We start from the raw sequence: 21,201 nt of genomic DNA, 5'->3' as shown, positions 1-21,201 counted from the left end.
AGAGATTGCAACCAGTAATATCAGACATGGTTTATTACTCTCCATTGTCTAATCTGCAGTACAGATTAATATAAGATTTAAGAAATAGAAAGTTGCCATAAGGCTGTGTGTTTGACCTGCTCACTTCGATAATTTTGTTAGACTGTAGCCTGTCTCAGTTTACATGACAACTTTCCCCATAGACATACACCCAGATCCCTTCACCCTTACATCCCACAATGGCACACCAATGGCACAGGAGGACTATGTAGATAGTAAAATAGAGGTTTGAGAGGAATCTACAGTATATAATTTACTCAGCGTGGCTGTTGATGAGAAATGGAATTCCCTATTTTAGCCAAGTCAAGTTCGCTGGAGAGGCGTCGTTGATGGCCTATGCTCCTCATGTGGAGATGGGTCTAAGTAAGTAATTGCAGCCAAGACAGAAAGAGGCCCCTAATATTCTCTGGTTCGATTACGCACCATCTTCATCATTATTACTGTAACTCATTCTAAAACATTGACTGTGGATCCTTACAGCCAATGGGGAAATCTATAATTTTCCTCATGGTGTGGCCATTGATGGCATCAGTATTTCCCTACTGGAGCAACCTTTTGGAGATAGGGGGCAGTATTTTCACTTTGGATGAATTGCGTGCCCATAGTGAACTGCATCAAACTCTGTCCTAAATTGCTAATATATGCATATTATTATTACTATTGGATAGAAAACACTCTGAAGTTTCTAAAACCGTTTGAATTACATCTGTGAACTCACAGGGCAGGCAATCTTCCAAACAAGTTTTGAAATCCTGAAAGTTGGGGCAACTTTGACGTCATCGCCCCCTCCCTTCCCAACAAGTTATGGATCTGGAAACACTTCCTACGTCTTCCACTAGATGTCCTCATTCAGTAGAAAGTGTAATGGAGCATTTGCTGTGAACTTTGACCTAATGGGGGGGAAAATAGTCGGTGTCGCAAGCGAATGCCATTTTGTTGTGGCGCATTTCTCTTTGAGTGCTACGGCTGTTCCAATCAGCCCCAGATGAAAACGAATGATCCGGTTGGAATGTTATTGGATAAATATGATTATAACATCCTGAAGATTGATTCTGCACTTAGTTTGACCAGTTTTTTCGACCTGGAATATGTCTTTTGGAAGTTTTCATGCAAGTTATCCTGGACCAGAAGTCAGTTTTTGGGCATGTGAGCTGAAAGTGATAGCAAATGCTGCTACTTGGACACTAGTATTGGACATTATGGAACAAAATTATTTATTGTTGAACTAGGACTCCTTGCACTACGTCTCAGATTATTGCAATGTTAGGCTTTTTCCGTAACGTTTAAAAAAAATGTGACACAGCGGTTACATTAAGAACCAGTGTAGCTTTAATTATATGTAGAACATGTATCTTTAGTCAAAGTTTATGATGAGTATTTCTGTTATCTGGCGTAGCTTTCTATAATTCCTCAGGATATTTTGGAGGAATTTCTGAACATGGCGTCAATGTAAACCGAGATTTATGGATATAAAATGCATATTATCGAACAAAACATAAATGTACTGTGTAACATGTCATATGACTGTCATCTAATGAAGATTTTCAAGAGGTTAGTTATTGATTTTATTTTTAATCCTGCTTTTGTGATTTTATCTTTGGCTGGAAAAAATGGCTACGTTTTTTTCTTTGGTTTGGTGGTGGTCTAACATAAATAGATGTTGTGTTTTCGCTGTAAAACATTTTAAAAATCTGACACGATGGGTAGATGAACAAGGTGTTTATCTTTCATTTGAGGTATTGGACTTGTTAATGTGTGGAGGTTAAATACTTCGAAAGAATATTTTTGCATTCCCTACGCCACCTTTTCTGCTTAAGGGGGGGGGGGGGGGGGGGGGGTGGAGTTCCCCTCGGGGTACTCCTCGCCTCAACAGGTTTTAAACAGATGGAGACCCATAATAGTCTTTGGTGCTATTATACATGATCATCATTGATTGCTGATCATCTTTCTCTATTCTACAATATTCTGTCCACACACACCCACATAGGGATCATATGATAATAAAGGAGAGCCAAGAAAACTGTGTGTAAGGGACTGTACGTTAGTTATAATAAGGGGTACACAGAGCAAGTCTGACCTCAAATTAAAATGCATTATGGGCTATTTTTTATTGGGCTACTTTTTAACCTCATATTCGTGACATCACAGAGTAGCATTAAAAATAAAAAACAGTGATTTTAAAAACCTGCAATAACTTTCTAGCCCAACGGACGGTTTTGTCTTGCTCCCAAGATAAACAGATATTTCTTGCTTAAACTGACGGATTTTGATGGGGATTTTTTAATTTGACTAATTACATTTCCACAAGGACATCAAATCTTTAAGCAAAATATATTCTCATATGACCCTCCTTGAATGCTTGAAAAAAGCAACTGACCCTCCCTCTACCCAAAGTAATATTTGAAATATGAAGTACATTTTCTTAGAAAAAAATATTTGTCCTGTGCTTCTTCGAGCATGCACTTTGTATAACCTTTAGGCTTGTGATAATATTTATTGAGACCACACTAAATTATAGACACATTTGACCTTGCTTGCTCAGTGGAGAATGGTGGTCTGCTGCTGAGCATTAGGCACACTGTCACGGCAGATTTCCTCCTCTTCGGACCAAGATGCGGCGTGGTAAGTGTTTGTCATTTTAATGGAAAAACTGAACACTACAAAACAACAAAGTGACAACCGTGACGCTAATGAAACACTGTGCTAACAAGCAACATAACATATACAATCACCCACAACCCACAATGACAAAACAGGCTCCCTAAATATGGTTCTCAATCAGAGACAATGACTAACACCTGCCTCTGATTGAGAACCATATCAGGCCAAACACAGAAACAGACAAACTAGACATACAACATAGAATGCCCACTCAGATCACACCCTGACCAAACAAAACATATAAACATACAAAGCAAACTATGGTCAGGGCGTGACACACACATTGAGATATAATAAGCTAATAAGCAACTACTTTTAAAACACTGAGAAATATATACATTTAATTTAGAAATTACATGACCCTCCCCTGGACTAAATCAATAAAAATAAAAATAAATACCCCGGACTGAAATTTTAAGAGCATGACCCTCCCCGACATTCCTTCATTTACCATGTTCCAGAAATTACAAACAGTCCCTAACACCAATTGATACCATTGAACATGTAAGTAGCATCTTGTCCTATACATGTGACCATAACACCTGAACTTGATGGGTAATATTTAGAATACCTGTCAGTGACTCAATCATTTTGACACATGATCCTCCAACCTTCACATGTTAAACACCTGGAGAGAAAGAAATGAGCGACAAAAAAATAAGATTGAGTGCAATAGTGAGCAAGACCAAAACAAAGGATGTCTAACCAGAGAATGTGACAAGTACATATACATAACATGCATGGCCATAGAGACACACAGATTACAGTAAAATGGAAACACGAAAACAAACATAGAAACATGCTCACACACAGACAAACGTATGGAATGTGACAGCTGACGTTGAAGCCGTATGATTCAAATCTTGGTTTAAAAAAAACACTCTCCTGTACTGCTCATGAATAATGGCTGTCAAGTTAGGGAGGCAGAGAGGGAGGGCTGGCGATCCATGCGGAAGAGAAGACAAACCAGTACATTAAACACAAACAACCAGCATGTTGTGTGTGTGTGAGACCGTGCCTGTGTGTGAGGAAGAAAGAGGGAAAGAAGAGAGGGAGGAGTGAGAGAAGAGTAATTACACATCAGATGTGCTAATGGTGCATGAAGTGGCTGCGTCTCTCTCTCTCTCTCTCTCTCGCTCTCTCTCTCTCTGACCTCCCAATCTGTTGATGAGGATGGCTCTGCAGTCTAGGGGTTATACAGTGCATTCGGAAAGTATTCAGACCTCTTCCATTTTCCACATTTTGTTACGTTACATCCTTATTCTCAAATGGATTGAATATTTTTGTTCCCTCATCAATCTACACATAATGCCCCATAAAGACAAAGCGAAAACAGGTTTTTAGACATTTTTGCAAATTTGAACAGAAATACGATATTTACATAATAATTCAGACCCTTTGCTATGAGACTCAAAATTGAGCTCAGTTGCATCCTGTTTCCATTGATCATCCTTGGGATGTTTCTACAACTTGAGTGTGTAACATCTACTTCCAATTTACACTCTCAAACACACAGATCCCCTGACCGCAGCTCACTTTCCAGATCCCAATCACCTGAATTCTGATCACCTGTTCACACACCGGTATGTTATTATCACAAACTATTTAGTTCAATTCTTTGCACCCATCGATGTGAGATATTGTTTGTTTTGTGACATACTTCTATTCGGAGCTCTGTTTTTCCTGTAATTTAATCCTCCTGTGTATGATAGTTTTTGCCTGCCTCACTAACGACACCTTTTGCCTATTCCCTGCCTGTACCTTAGCCGGATTTCGGATTATCAACCAATTATCAACCTATTATCAACCTATTATCAACCTATTGCCTGATCTCCCGGATGAAGTTACTAGCCTTTTCCCTGCCTGTACTGTTGCCTTTTTAGACGCGCTGTGTATGACCTTCTGCCTGCCCCTGGTCCCAGCTACCTGCCTCCTCCTGTGGCCCTAAACAACTGCTGCGCCCTGCGCTTGAAACCAATTTTCTGTCTCCCATCGTGTTCATTACAGAGTGGAGTTCACCTGTGGTAAATATGATATTTGTTTCATAGTATAGTTGTGCAGGTATATGAGGTAATTGAGGTAGCTATGTACTGTACATTTAGGTAGTGTAACGGCTTTCTTATTGGGAGGGAGAGGCGGACCAAAACGCAGCGTCGTTAGAGTTCATGTTCATTTAATAAGGTAACTCAAACATGAACAGGATACAAAACAATACACGTGAAAACCGAAACAGTCCTGACTGGTGCATAAAACACAAAGACAGGAAACAACCACCCACAAATCCCAACACAAAACAGGCTACCTAAATATGGTTCCCAATCAGAGACAATGACTAACACCTGCCTCTGATTGAGAACCATATCAGGCCAAACATAGAAATAGACAAACCAGACACACAACATAGAATGCCCACCCAGCTCACGTCCTGACCAACACTAAAACAAGGAAAACACAAAATAACTATGGTCAGAACGTGACAGGTAGTGGTAAAGTGATTAGTAGCAGCGTATGTGGTGAGTGTGAAATTGTGGTGTGTATGTGTGTGTGTGGGTGTGTGTGGTGTCAATATGCATGTAGTGTGTGTGTGTGTGTGTGTGTGTGTGTGTGTGTGTGTGTGTGTGTTTGTGTCTGTGTGTGTGTGTGTGTGTGTGTGTTGGGGTATCAGTGTAAGTATGTGTGAATGTGTGGGTAGAATCCAGTATGTGTGCATAAAGTCAATAGACTGTGTAAAAAAAGGGTAAATGTGGGTAGTCTGGGTAGCCATTTGATTATCTATTTAGCAGTCTGTCTTCTTTAGAAGTCTTATTACAATGGCTTAGAAGGTAAATGCTAAAAATAGAGTCTATTGCGTACCTATGACGCTTTACCCATGCAGGCAAGACATCGGGAAGCTCATGCGGCTGGCAAACAAATATTACACCAGGATTTGTGTTATATAAAATGCCCATGAAATTTCAAACTGTCATGACAGTATGTGACTATAAAAAGGGATATTTCGTTGGAGAGCAAGTGTGCTACAGTTTTAAATGAAAGGAAGTGAGTGGGATAGTAGGCTATTCTGAGGATTCCACAGGTCTTCAGAAGAACTCGTCTACGAAACACACTCCACATCCATTGCACGTCAACATGAGTCTTTTCTTGTAAGTGTGTGCCAAAAAATGAATGAAATAAAGAAAAATGAAATCCATATGTCAAATAAAAGTGCCCCTTTTATATAATATATGAAACTGCAGGCTTAAGTGAAATCCATTTTCTGCTTCCCTAGTTTTATTCCAAATGTAGGCATATTTGTCTCATATGGAGATATTCATACTGATATTTTGTATGATAATAATTTAATTGTTGTAAATACAAAAGGGTCATCACCACCATTGCAGGCGTGCATAATGATGTGAATTAGTGAGTGAAAATACCTATATGAGAAGTGTTTTGAATATGTTTAAGTGTCCTCTTAATTGGATACATATATGTCCTATATGAAGAAACAATATGTTAAACATTTCAACAGGTGTATTTATGAAGAACGATAACAGTTCAGGCATGAGTGACGTTCAGACACGTTGTTTTATAATCATTAAAGTTGAGGCCAAGTTTGACACATTGTAGCCTATTCATGATTTATGTGTTGTTGATTTTCCATTTTCCAGAGCCTTGAGTTCATCTCATTTGCTTAACACCCCCTAAAAGAAGTTGTTGAACTTTTATAAAACTGAACATTTTCTGAAATTCAATAAGATCCACACGAAGTGATAGTCTATACAAATGAAACCATTTTTCACTAATCGAACAATATTCAACAAATGAAAGGATCATGAATTCCCTTATCTCAAAGGATGCGCACGACTCTCTAATCGGTGGAAACATTGTCACTTGGAATCATCACTCATACCCAAACCCACCAGAAGGAAACCCCCCTTACCACCTGACGTCAGATGAACCGTTTAAAAGACAGGTTCGGAGGGGGGACAAGAACAACAGGAGCAGCAGAACTCAAAGAGAAGCCAATCTCAACGATTGTCTGCCCAATTGAACCACCTTTATCCATCCTCTGCCTCCCCCGAGACCCAGAAGAAGATGCTCTCGACGCGTGTCCAGTGCGCCCTAGCACTACTCTCCCTAGCCCTGGCCATCAGCAGCGTCTCTGCCGCTCCGTCCGATGCCAAACTCCGCCAGCTGCTCCAACGGTCACTCATGGCACCTGCAGGCAAACAGGTAAATACCTTCAATCAGACTTTCATTATTAGAAATTGTTCTTAAACAACATATATCTCTGGCTGCAGTGGCCATATTATATTATTTTTTTCTGAGTTTGATGGCACAGCTGTAAACTACAATTTAAGTAGATTTACCTCTAGAGTCTAGCGACTATACCTTCTAGAAATGTAAATTTAAGCACATGCGTTGCCATACAGTTAACTCTTTGGTTTTACTGGCAGGCACAGGGAAATTAATCGAGGAAATTAGTATGATGCAGGGAAGCAACCAAGAAATGAAGTATTTGAATTTATTATGGATCCCCATTTAAATGCTGGCACTCTTCCAGCAAAATTAATGGATTTATACACAATAAAAAAAACATTACATTACTTTTCACAACATAGTTGTGTGTGCACTCGGGCCACTACTCTACTACCACATATCTACAACACAAATCCATGTGTATGTGTGTGTATAGTGCGTATGTTATCATATGTGTGTGTATGGATGTCTATGACTGTGTATGTGTCTCTTCACAGTTTATGCTGTTCCATAAGGTGCATTTTTATATTTTTTTCAATCTGATCTTTCTGCTTGTGTGAGCTACTTGATGTGGAATAGAGTTCTGTGTAGCTCTATGTAGTACTGTGTGCCTCCAATAGTATTTTCTAGATTTGGGGACTGTGAAGACACCTCTGGTGGCATGTCTTGTGGGGTTTGCATTGGTGTTTGACATGTGTGCCAGTAGTTTAAACAGACAGCTCAGTGCATTCAATATGTCAATACTTTTCACAAAGTAGTGATGAAGTCAATCTCTCCTCTACTTAGAGCCAGGACAGGTTGAAATACATATTATTAAGTGCTGAGGAAATATTGGTATCAGAGCAACTAACAAAATATAAATGTATATTGATCTATATTTTAAATCAACCTTTAAAATGAAAAATGTAAAATAAGAACGAAAGAGGTCTCTGGAATTTGGGGTATGCTGTAGTTAGCTGTCAATTACGTAGCATAGTCAGAACATACGGTAGAATGGGTAAAAAAGTACCTAATGTTTATTAATGAAAAGTGTTCTTCCCCCAAAAATGTACATGATGGGAAAGTAGTTTATACATCTCGGTTTAAGTGATCGATTCATGCGTAACAGCATTGGAAAGGTCATTTTAATAGATTTGAAGACAGCTTAAATAAATTGAAATAATGCAGATTTAATAGCCTACATCTATTTATTCTAGCAATGTGAGGGAAGCGAAAACATTCAAACACTGATTTCCTTCCTAAATGGGTATGCTAAAATTTTTTTTAAAGCATGTTGATTTCTTTCTATTTCAGTGGATCTTGTTGCTAAAATGTGAAATGTTCTGTCTCCACAAAACAGAAAAAATAACTATTTAATCTTATTTGATCTATTTTCAGGAGCTTGCCAGGAATACACTCGTAGAGCTACTCTCAGAGCTCGCACATGTAGAGAACGAGGCGATTGAATTGGATGACATGTCTCATGGCGTGGAGCAGGAGGATGTGGATCTCGAGCTGGAGCGTGCACCCGGCCCAGTACTGGCTCCACGTGAACGCAAGGCTGGATGCAAGAACTTCTTCTGGAAAACCTTTACATCGTGTTAATGAATCTACACCCGGGCCCTTTACTGTGTGTACTACATCTCATCTCTTTTGTTTCAATCACTCATTGCTGAATCCAATGCACCATGGCCTAACCCTCCTCTTCAAAAAATTTAAATAAACACTGTTATAACTTTAACAATCATTCTGATGTTTCTATCGCTCACTTAGATTTTTTTCCGAAAAGGAACACAAGAAAGAATGTTCTACAAATGTATGCAATTCTGCTTTGACTGTGATTTATGTATTTTGGCAGACTATTTTTAATTGTTTGTTTGAATAAAATCTGTGTTTCAGAACCAATGAGTTGATTCATATATTGTTATTTTGCTCCTCTTTTAAATGTTTTTTTTTTTTAATTCAGTAATAGCCTATTCCTATGAGATGCTAGCACACTTCTCTCCAGGATAAGCATGCTTGTTTCCTCCATTTGGAATGATGTTACAGAGTATAGTTTTGGTTACAGGGTATAGTTTTATTTTAGGCGGTAATCCATTGTTGGATAAACTGACTTTGTTGTGTTGTGGTGTGCCATAAGAAGTTTACATTTATGAAGGGTAGGCATAATGTAAACATTGACCTGACAAACCTCCAGCAGCAACAACACCTTCCTAATATTGAGTTGCACGCTGGCACTTTTGCCCTCAGAACAGCCTCAATTAGTTGGGGCATGGACTCTACAAAGTGTCAAAAGCTTTCCACAGGGATGCTGGCCCATGTTAACTCCAATGCTTCCCACAGTTATGTCAAGTTGGCTGGATGTCCTTTGGGTGGAAGACCATTCTTGATACACACGGGAAACTTTTGAGCGTAAAAAACCCAGCAGCGTTGCAGTTCTTGACACACTCAAACCGATGCGCCTAGTACCTAATAACATCAAATCAAATCAAATTGTATTTGTCACATGTGCCGAATACAACAATGAAATGCTTACTTACAAGCCCTTAGCCAACAATGCAGTTTTAAGAAAAATACCTACAATTTTTTTTAAATAAAGTAACAAATAATTAAAGAGCAGCAGTAAAATAACAATAGCGAGGCTATATACAGGGGTTATCGGTACAGAGTCAATGTGCAGGGGCACTGGTTAGTCAAGGGATTTAGGTTATCTGTACATGTAGGTAGAACTTTTAAAGTAACTTTGCATAGATAATAACAGAGAGTAGCAGCAGCGTAAAATATGCGGGGGGGGGGGGGGGCAATGCAAATAGTCTGGGTAGCCATTTAATTAGATGTTCAGTAGTCTTATGGCTTGGAGGTAGAAGCTGTTTAGAAGCCTCTTGGACCTAGACTTTGGCGCTCCGGCACCGCTTGCCATGCGGTAGAAGAGAGAACAGGCTTCTGACTAGGGTGGCTGGAGTCCTTGACAATTTTTACGGCCTTCCTCTGACACCACCTGGTATAGAGGTTCTAGATAGCAGTAAGCTTGGCCACATTGATGATAACATACCACATTCAAAGGCACTGAAATCTTTTGCCTTGTCCATTCACCTTGTCTCAAGGTTTAGAAACCGTTTTTAACCTGTCTCCTCCCCTTCATCATCACTGATTGAAGTGGATTTAACACATGACATCAATAAGGGATCATAGCTTTCACTTGGATTTACCTGCTCAGTCTATGCCATGGAAAGAGCAGGTGTTCTTAATGTTTTGTATACTCAAAAACAAAATCCCGTTTTTTTTCAACAACAATGTTGAAGTACAGTGCCTTGAGAAAGTATTCGGCCCCCTTGAACTTTGCGACCTTTTGCCACATTTCAGGCTTCAAACATAAAGATATAAAACTGTATTTTTTTGTGAAGAATCAACAACAAGTGGGACACAATCATGAAGTGGAACGACATTTATTGGATATTTCAAACTTTTTTAACAAATCAAAAACGGAAAAATTGGGCGTGCAAAATTATTCAGCCCCCTTAAGTTAATACTTTGTAGCGCCACCTTTTGCTGCGATTACAGCTGTAAGTCGCTTGGGGTATGTCTCTATCAGTTTTGCACATCGAGAGACTGACATTTTTTCCCATTCCTCCTTGCAAAACAGCTCGAGCTCAGTGAGGTTGGATGGAGAGCATTTGTGAACAGCAGTTTTCAGTTCTTTCCACAGATTCTCGATTGGATTCAGGTCTGGACTTTGACTTGGCCATTCTAACACCTGGATATGTTTGTTTTTGAACCATTCCATTGTAGATTTTCCTTTATGTTTTGGATCGTTGTCTTGTTGGAAGACAAATCTCCGTCCCAGTCTCAGGTCTTTTGCAGACTCCATCAGGTTTTCTTCCAGAATGGTCCTGTATTTGGCTCCATCCATCTTCCCATCAATTTTAACCATCTTCCCTGTCCCTGCTGAAGAAAAGCAGGCCCAAACCATGATGCTGCCACCACCATGTTTGACAGTGGGGATGGTGTGTTCAGAGTTTTGAGCTGTGTTGCTTTTACGCCAAACATAACGTTTTGCATTGTTACCAAAAAGTTCAATTTTGGTGTCATCTGACCAGAGCACCTTCTTCCACATGTTTGGTGTGTCTCCCAGGTGGCTTGTGGCAAACTTTAAACGACACTTTTTATGGATATCTTTAAGAAATGGCTTTCTTCTTGCCACTCTTCCATAAAGGCCAGATTTGTGCAATATACGACTGATTGTTGTCCTATGGACAGAGTCTCCCACCTCAGCTGTAGATCTCTGCAGTTCATCCAGAGTAATCATGGGCCTCTTGGCTGCATCTCTGATCAGTCTTCTCCTTGTATGAGCTGAAAGTTTAGAGGGACGGCCAGGTCTTGGTAGATTTGCAGTGGTCTGATACTTCTTCCATTTCAATATTATCGCTTGCACAGTGCTCCTTGGGATGTTTAAAGCTTTGGAAATCTTTTTGTATCCAAATCCGGCTTTAAACTTCTTCACAACAGTATCTCGGACCTGAAATATCCAATAAATGTCGTTCCACTTCATGATTGTGTCCCACTTGTTGTTGATTCTTCACAAAAAATACAGTTTTATATCTTTATGTTTGAAGCCTGAAATGTGGCAAAAGGTCGCAAAGTTCAAGGGGGCCGAATACTTTCGCAAGGCACTGTATATAGAGAGAGAGAGAGAGGTGGGGATATCATCAATCAATCAATCATGGAGGATGGAACATTCCATCTTGTATACCTATGATATTCAGATTTGTTTATGACATATTTATTAACATAAGGACATAAGGGATCAACAATAGTAAGGTGGACAACCTAGCACTGAGAATGAACTCAACCATCACTGAACCACTACAAAATGCTCTGCATAATGTAACAAACCAAATGCTGTGCTCTGTTCAGAAAAAGTATCTTACCTGTGAGAGACGATGCTTGGCTCTAGCATTTATCACAAAAGCAGTGGCATGTGTTGTCAAATCCTACATTTTTTTGACTTTGAATGTAGTGTCTTGAGGCTGGACATTACTAGTTCAAGACAAGTATAATGTTTGTGACAGGAGAAGTGGTTGCAAAGACTGACTATGAATGCTATTAGTAAATCTAAGTACTTTAAAAAATATGGTCAATTTCAGTAGATTGCCACCAACCGAGTAACTTACTTGTGTCACTGTGACAGCTCCATGTTGGTCAATGCCCCATTGCGCTTCATCTGAGTCAGATGTATGCAGTTGCTGATCAGTGATGCTGGACTTAGGTAGAAGCTGATCGGGTTGAATGTTGTCTTGTGTACCACACATCAAAGAAACAGATTATTATTTGAAATTGTATTTAGTTATACAAATAGAGCTATTTAAGTGTTTTGTTCCTATTTATCATTGATTATTTTCACATTAACCCAGCTTTAGCCATAAGAGTCATTATTGCTAAAATGATCGAATAGCCTATGGACTTTGGTCGATGTATCGTCCGTTCATTAAATTATTTTTTAAATCCAGAGATTAAAAAAAATGCTAGCTAGCTACTTACTTGTTCCGGTGGTACTTGGCTTTCCTCTGATGGCTGTTCATCTGGTCGGGTGAAATCAAGTAGGTGTTGAAGGTGGTTTCTCTTTACACGATGATAGAAGGAATTGTACACTCTATATTCAACCAGAAACCAGAAATCAGGGCTGCGACTGTGCAATCTATTGATATGACTCAATAACAGTTTCAATGAAAAAGCATTAAAAACACAGCAGATAACGTACCCCCAAAGCATCTTGAATGTACCTAAAAGAAAACGCAAGTAAAACGTTCCCACTGCTTTCAATGAAAAGGGCGGAAAGAACTGAAAATGTATTTATTTGATTGGAGTAGAGAACATCAGCACCGGAGCTTTGAACTATACATGTATCACTCCGCTTTACAGGTGTTGACTGTTAATTACATTAACGATCGTTATCTATCTTAAATTGTAACAAACTTCGCACCACAAAGATGAACATATTTCCACAAATAACATGTGAGTTAAATTATGAATGGTTGCCAGGAGAGTACAGTAACGTATAGACCTACACAAAGTAGCAGTAGCAAGCTAGTGTGTAGGAAAATGTATATGTGGTGCTTTGCAACAATCCAGTCCCAGACCAGTTAGAGAAATATGTGTCCCAGTTCAGTTATGGAACTATGTGTGTTGGCGGAGCCAAATAAATGATTAAATAAATAAACAAATCATAATCTGTTGTCACTTATTACTGTTATTAACTAATAAATCATGCTTGTAGAACTGTTGTATTAAAGCAACATCACACTCGAGGTCGTGCTGTTATACAGAATATTATTATCTTCTGCCTGTGGCCTCGTACCTACGACCGAATCACAGCTGTGCTGATATTCAGCACTCCCTCTTGTGTGATATTGCTTAACTGATGTACGTTCATCACATTATCTAGATACATAAGGGAGGCCTATAACTAAAAAGTCAAAGACGGACCAAGTCTTTGAGTCATCTAACAACACCATGAATGAAGATGGAATGGATGACACATATCCAGGCATGGATCATATATCAACCGCAGTATTGAAAGGTAATGTTCATTTGTTTATCCCCGTCTACCTTTCTCCTTAGCAAGCTAACGTTAGCTAGCGTTCATTTGAATTGGAATGTTGGCAAGTCAAGTTCGCATGCTAATTTTAACTAGGTAACGTTGACTGTTCACTGAACGTTCATTCGTTGAAAACACTTGAACTTTGGTTAGATTGAGAGTGCTTTTTGCGAGAAATAGTGTTAATGAATGTGCATGTGCCCTAATGACTGACACCGTTGATTATTTAGCTTCGCCGTCTTTGGCGACCTTTCTATTGACAATTGAAAATAAATAGAAATGCCGCCAAAGACGTCGAAGCTAAATTATCGATGGTGTCAGTCATTGTCTACAATCTTAGCTAGACAAGCAAAGATTAACTAACTAAGATTTTCAATATGGGAGACAATTTGGCGTTAACGTTAGTTTCATTAGCTTGCACTATCTTTTGGTTTAAAGTAATTGACGTCAACGTTAATGATATTGGTAGTCAAATTTTGTGACTTCACTATTTACCATGTGGTTAAATGTGTTTTTCAGCTGTTAATTTAAGCACAGACATGCTGCCCAGCCTCTCTAAGGAGGATTTACGTGATCTCTTTCCCGGGCCAGAGCACTTCTTCAGAAGGAGAACCATTTGGAGATTTACTCATGGTGTAAATGAGGTAATGTTAGATTTTGACATTTGGGAGACATTTAGTCTAACCATGCAGACAGTGTTTCCTGTTTTCAAAGTAGCATTTCCTGGCCATCATTACAAAACATGTATCTAAAGATGTAGTTGTTTTGGTGTTTGCTGTTAGGTTGTTGTTACAGTGTGGTGTTCTTTTTTCTTTATAATTACCATTGCATATATGTTTGTCTTGCACAGGGTCAGGGAATCAGACCTGTGTAGACCAGGCTCCTCCTCTGGGACCTGTGATTTTAGCCCCACTCCCACTCCCTTCCACTCTCCACCCCCCCCCCCTTTCCTCCACCCTCCTGTCCCCTCCATCCCACTACCCCTCTCCAAACCCAAGAGGTGCCAACCATACAGCTTGTCAGCCCACAGTATGTCTTATACACAGACACAGAGTTGGAGCAATCAAGAAGCACCTTTTTTTTAACCGCGTGCTGGACAAGGAGACTATATCCTTTCCAAAGATCTTTGCTGACGGTTAATCAGGAATACAGTACAAGCATGATTCCATTAAGAGAGCAGTAGGGGATGACTTCCAGTATCCATGCAGCCGTGAACTCACTGTAATGGCGAAGCGTCTCATAGAATACTACACAATGCTGCGGGACAGATCTACAACCAGTGGAGCTGAGTGTGTCACTACTCAGCTATTCAACACGTTTCCAAATGCAGTACTGTTGGATACCTGGCAGCCAAAGTGCAAACATCCGACTCTCAAAATAGGAGGGATGTGCTTCATCCAGATCAATCAGGGCAACATGTGTCTGCTTGTATTTTCATTTCTGGATTAGATTTTGTTTAAAAACTTCTTACGGCTGAAATCCTGCTAATGCAATTGATATGACAACAGCCAGTGAAAGTGCAGGTCGCCAAATTCAAACAACAGAAATCTCATAATTAAAATTCCTCAAACATACAAGTATTTTACACCATTTTAAAGATTAACTTGTTGTTAATCCCACCACAGTGTCCGATTTCAAAAAGGCTTTACGACAAAAGCACACCAAATGATTATGTTAGGTCAGTACCTAGTCACAGAAAAACAGCAATTTTTTCCAGCCAAAGAGAGGAGTCACAAAAAGCAGAAATAGGGATAAAATTAACCACTAACCTTTGTTGATCTTCATCAGATGACACTCATAGGACTTCATGTTACACAATACATGTATGTTTTGTTCGATAAAGTTCATATGTATTTCCAAAAATCTCAGTTTACATTGGGAGTTATGTTCAATGTTTTGCTTCCAAAACATCCGGTGATTTTGCAGAGCCACATCAATTTACATAAATACTCATAATAAACATTGATAAAAGATACAAGTGTTATGCATGGAACTTTAACTTCTCCTTAATGCAACTGCTGTGTCAGATTTCAAAAAAACTTTACGGAAAAAGCACACCATGCAATAATCTGAGTACGGCGCTTAGACACAAAATCAAGCCATACAGATACCCCCCATGTTGTGGAGTCAACAGAAGTCAGAAATAGCATTATAAATATGCACTCCCAGGAACCCCAGTTCCACAATAAATGTTTATTTTGTTCGATAAAGTCCATCATTTATGTCCAAATACCTCCTTTTTGTTCACATGTTTAGTTCACAAATCCAAAATCACAAATAGGCAAAGAGTTTGGAAAGGCAAAGAGTTGAAAAACTCAAACCTCAGACTTCCCACTTCCAGGTTGGATTTTTTTCTCAGGTTTTTGCCTGCCATGAGTTCTGTTATACTCACAGACATCAATCATTCAAACCGTTTTAGAAATTTCAGAGTGTTTATCCAACTCTACTAATAGTATGCATATCTTAGCTTCTGGGCCTGAGTAGCAGGCAATTTACTCTGGCCACCTTATTCATCCAAGCTACTCAATACTGCCCCCCAACCAGAAGAACTTAATGTGATTTATAATACAAACAATTTGTTGTTTGTTAGGAATCTGTGAAGAAGCAGCTTTTGAAAAGGATTCAGTATGTGACAACCCCCCAAAAGATGCAGGGAGCGACCCCTTCAAGAAAGAGGCCACGAAGCCTTAGATTTCAGAACAGCCAGGAGATGTCCACTGATGAGACTGACGAATCTACCTCCTCAACCATGATCTTGGAGAGATCCCCACAATCTAGATGCTGCACCCCAGAGGTTGAACAGTTGGGTGGTAAGTACACAAATTGAAATAGTGGATGGTGTTTCTGTATAATTGCAACTTCTACTACTACTCTAAGTCAGGGACTAGAAACAAAGTGACTATTTAGTCTTCAATGGAATGAGAGTTTTGGAGGGTAGTACCAGCGGAATCACTGGACTTAATTTCAGTCTACATTTTAATGTTAATAGTTCGGGTTTGTTAAGTTTTCTAGCATCAGATACTATTGAGAGCCTACAAAACCAGGTGAGACATTATAAAACTCTATAGGAGATGTACAAAGGAAGTTACTGGCTCAGTTGACAATGGAGAATCCCATGAATGGATACATTTTTGTTTTACTCAAATTTGCTTTGTTAAAATCCCCAGCTACAATAAATGCGGCATCAGGATATGTGGTTTCCAGTTTGCACAAAGTCCAGTGTAGTTTCTTGAGGGCTGTCGTGGTTTTGGCTTGAGGGGGAATATACACGGCTGTGACTATAACCAAAGATAATTCTCTTGGGAAGTAATACGGTCTGCATTTGATTGTGAGGTATTCTAGGTCGGGTGAACAAAAGGACTGTACGTTTCTGTATGTTTCTGTGGTTAATCATAAAACATATACCACTGCCTTTCTTCTTCCCAGACAGTTCTTTATTCCTGTCTAAATGATGTACGGAGAACCCAGCTGGTTGTATGGACGGGGACAGTATATCTGGAGAGAGCCATGATTCCGTGAAGCAGAGTATGTTACAGTCCCTGATGTCTCTCCAGAAGGAGATCCTCGCCCTGAGTTCGTCTACTTTATTATCCAGAGACTGAACGTTAGCGAGTAATATTCTCAGAAGTGGGGGATGTTGTGCATGGCTCCTGAGTCAGACTAGAAGTCCACTCCGAATACCATTCTCCACCGGCGGCGTATTGGAGCAGCCTCTGGAAAAAGTTCAGTGGGGAACAAAGGATCCAATTCAGGAAAATCGTATTCCTGGTCGTATTGCTGATGAGTTACCATCACTCTGATACCCAAAAGTTATTTCCGGCTGTATGCGATAACACCAAAAACGTTCTGGGCTAATAATGTAATAAATAACACACAAAAATACTGCAAAGTTGCTTGGGAGCAAGAAGCAGAGCTGCCATGTCTTCTGCATCACTGGCAGCATCAGGGGTAAATCTCTAGTAGGTTGAACGGTGAAAGATAACTAACTCATTTTCACAATTGTTTGTAATTAGTACAGTCAGACACAGAACACCACACGGGCATGACAAACATTAGTGAAAAAAAAAATGTTTTCCAAAGAACCTTGCCTAAAGAAGTTCTGAGATTATTGTGTGTTGGTCATTTAAAGTAAACATCGCCATCATCCAAGTTGGTTGGCATGCCCCATCTACCTAGCGGGAAGGTACAGTGCATTCGGAAAGTATTCAGACCCCTTGACTTTTTCCATGTTTTGTTACATTGCAGTCTTAATTAAAATGGATTAAATACTTTTTTCTCCTCCTCAAACAGGTTTTTAGAAATATTTGCAAATGTATTAAAAATCTGAAATCCTAAACATAACATGTATATAAGTATTCAGACCCTTTACTCAGTACTTTGTTGAAGCACATTTAGCAGAAATTACAGCTTTGAGTCTTCATGGGTACGACACTACAAGGTTGGTACACCTGTATTTGAGGAGTTTCTCCCATTCTTCTCTTCACATCCTCTCAAGCTCTGTCAGGTTGGATAAGGAGCATTGCTGCACAGCTATTTTCAGGTCTCTCTATAGTTGTTAGATCGGTTTCAAGGGGCTCTGGATAGGCCCCTCAAGAACATTCAGACACTTGTCCCGAAGCCACTCCTGCATTGTTTTGGCTGTGTGCTTAGGGTCATTGTCCTGTTGGAATGTGAACCTTCACCACAGTCTGAGGTCCTGAGGGCTCTGTAGCAGGTTTTAATCAAGGATCTCTCTGTACTTTGCTCGGTTCATGTTTTCCTTGATCCTGAAAAACATCCCCATAGCATGATGCTGCCACCGCCATGCTTCACCATAATGATGGTGCTAGGTTTCCTCCAGATGTGACGCTTGTCATTCAGGCCAAAGAGTTCAACTTTTGTTTGATCAGACCAGAGAATATTGTTTCTCATGGTCTGAGTCTTTAGTTGTCTTTTGGCAAACTCCAAGTTGGCTGTCATGTGCCTTTTACTGAGAAGGGGCTTCCGTCTGGCACCTCTACCATAAAGGCCTGATTGGTAGAGTGCTGCAGAGATGGTCGTCCTTCTGTAAGGTTTTCCCATCTCCATGGAGGAACTCTTGAGCTCTGTCAGAGTGACTATCAGGTTCTTGGTCACCAGGAGCCAGCTCTAGGAAAAGTCTTGGTGATTCCAAACTTCTTCCATTTAAGAATGATGGAGGCCACTGTGTTCTTGAGGACATTCAATACTGCAAAAATCGGTACCCTTCCCCAGATTGGTAACCCAAAATTTGGTACCCTTCCCCAGATCTGTGCCTCGACACAATCCTGTCTCGGAGCTCTACTGTAAGAACTGACGCTGGAGATGAGAAGCAGGTACAGGGAGTCAAACATTTAATTAGGAACAGGCATGGAACAGGAACAGCGCCAGCACACGGGTAACACAATGACATACTACAATTCATGTGGAAGTGGAGAACAGAGCAGGGGGACAGACAGATGTAGGGAAGAAAATAACACAGGTGATTGAGTCCAGGTGAGTCCAAATGATCGCTGATGCGTGTGATGAGTGAAGCAGGTGTGCGTAATGATGTTGGCAGGTGTGCGTAATGCCAGGGAGCCTGGCGCCTTCGAGTGCCAGGGAGGGGAGCTGGAGCAGGCATGACAGTACCTCCCCCTCTAGGTGCGCCACCCGACGTCCCACCAGGGTGAGCCTAACGGGCCGACTGAGGCCTGGGCACTGGACCAGCCGGTTGGTGGGTAAAGGCCTACAATTGCCTGGCCTTTGAGTGCCAGGGAGGGGGAGAGGGAGCAGGTGTGACATTTCCAGACAATTCCTTGGACCTCATGGCTTGGTTTCGGCTCTGACATGCACTGTCAGCTGTGGGATCTTATATGGACAGGTGTGTGCCTTTTCAAATCATGTCCAATCAATTGAATTTACCACAGGTGGACTCCAATCAAGTTGTACAAACATCTCAAGGATGATCAATTGAAGCAGGATGCACACTCTGTACAACTATATACAATCTCTATATGCACTATATTACTCTCAATAATTTATTACTGAACCAAGACTTCAGCACCCAGTGCCATCTTCATGGTCACATCAGTGAGATAATCTCTCAGCTCAGGCATTTAGGAGCACTATAAAAAACATAATCTGATACCTCAACAGCCTGTAATTAATTTAACTACTGAAAACAGGATATATGACAGACTGTTTCTTTAAAGGGAAGTTACTACAATCAGCTTTTTCATCCACACAATTTTATGATGCATAAAATTGAGCACAGAGCCATGCAATCTCTATAAACAAATATTAGCAGTAGAATGGCCTTACCATACCAAAGAGCTCAGTGACTTTCAACGTGGCACCGTCATAGGATGCCATCTTTCTAACAAGTCAGTTCGTCAAATGTCTGCCCTGTTAGTGCTTTTATTGTGGAAACTGCTAGGAGCAACAACAGCTCAGCCGCAAAGTGATAGGCCACACAAGATCGCAGAATGGGACCGCCAAGTTCTGAAGCGCGTAGCACGTAAAATTAGTCTGTCCTTGGTTGCAACACTCACTAACGAGATCCAAACCACCTCTGGAAGCAACTTCAGCACAAGAACTGCTTGTCGGGAGCTTCATGAAATGGGTTTCCATGGCCGAGCAGCCGCACACAAGCTCACCATGTGCAATGCCAAGCGATGTCTGAATTGGTGTAAAGCTCGCCACCATTGGACTCTGGAGCAGTGGAAACACATTCCCTGGAATGATGAATCATCACATGAATCTGGGTTTTGCGGATGCCAGGAGAACGCTACCTGTCCAAATGCATAGTGACAACTGTAAAGTTTGGTGGAGGAGGAATAATGGTCTGGAGCTGTTTTTCATGGATTGGGCTAGGCCCCTTCCAGTGAAGGTCAATCTTAAAGCTACAGCATATAATATTCTAGACGATTCTGCGTTTCCAACTTTGTGGCAACAGTTTGGGAAAGGCCCTTTCCTGTTTCAGCATGACAATGCCCTCCCACACAAAGCGAGGTCCATACAGAAATGGTTTGTTGAGATCGGTGTGGAAGAACTTGACCAGCCAGCACAGAGCCCTGACATCAACCCCAAGAAACACCTTTGGGATTAATTGGAACGCCGACTGCGAGCCAGCACTAATTGCCCTCCATCAGTGCCCGACTTCAATACTGCTCGTGGCTGAATGGAAGTAAGTCCCAGCAGCAATTGACCAACATCTAGTGGAAAGCCTTCCCAGTAGAGTGGAAACTGTTATTGCAGCAAAGGGGGGACCAAATCCATATCAATGCCCATTATTTTGGAATGAGATGTTCAACGAGCAGGTGTCCATTTACTTTTGGTCATTGTAGCTGGATCTACAAAACAGATAGTCTGGGGCGTGGATTTGTCTCAAAAGAGCACTATTTTTTGGAGAAAACATCTGACAGTTTGAATTTGAAGTGCAATAGCCCTTTAATTCTCTATTCCCATAGAGCTGCCAGACTGGCTGGTTCTGAATCCACGAGCTGAGATCTTTCTCTCAGATGGGGAAGCAGCTAGGAGATTAATTATTTCCTACGTCCGTCTCAGCAGTCCAGTTAGAAGAGGACAAACAATTTATCACTCTCCTGACGTTAAAGACGGGAGAACATTGGAGAGGTCGCTGCTTGCTGTGAGTAGTCCTTTGGAGTGTTTGATTGGAACATTAGAAATTAATGGCTTGACATCGCAGG

The 21,201-nt window shown here is 40.5% G+C and overlaps 1 protein-coding gene across 1 annotated transcript; it reads left to right on the top strand.

Moving 5' to 3' along the window:
- Positions 1-6,637: 6,637 nt before the first annotated feature.
- LOC110490058 (somatostatin-1A) lies at positions 6,638-8,826 on the top strand. The gene is made up of 2 exons (XM_021563184.2): positions 6,638-6,912; positions 8,317-8,826. Exons 1-2 carry the CDS (start codon positions 6,775-6,777, stop codon positions 8,521-8,523), a joined length of 345 nt encoding a protein of 114 aa, XP_021418859.1. The 5' UTR covers positions 6,638-6,774; the 3' UTR covers positions 8,524-8,826.
- Positions 8,827-21,201: the final 12,375 nt, after the last annotated feature.

The sequence above is a fragment of the Oncorhynchus mykiss genome, chromosome 15 (genome assembly GCF_013265735.2).
Source record: "Oncorhynchus mykiss isolate Arlee chromosome 15, USDA_OmykA_1.1, whole genome shotgun sequence".
NCBI lineage: Eukaryota > Metazoa > Chordata > Actinopteri > Salmoniformes > Salmonidae > Oncorhynchus > Oncorhynchus mykiss.
This window is presented reverse-complemented; position numbering and strand designations above follow the sequence as displayed.

Coding starts and splice junctions, on each gene's coding strand:
- LOC110490058 (XM_021563184.2), top strand. CDS start 6,775: ATGCTCTCGACGCGTGTCCAGTGCGCCCTAGCACTACTCTCCCTAGCC. Junction 6,913..8,316: donor TGGCACCTGCAGGCAAACAG/GTAAATACCTTC, acceptor ATCTATTTTCAG/GAGCTTGCCAGGAATACACT.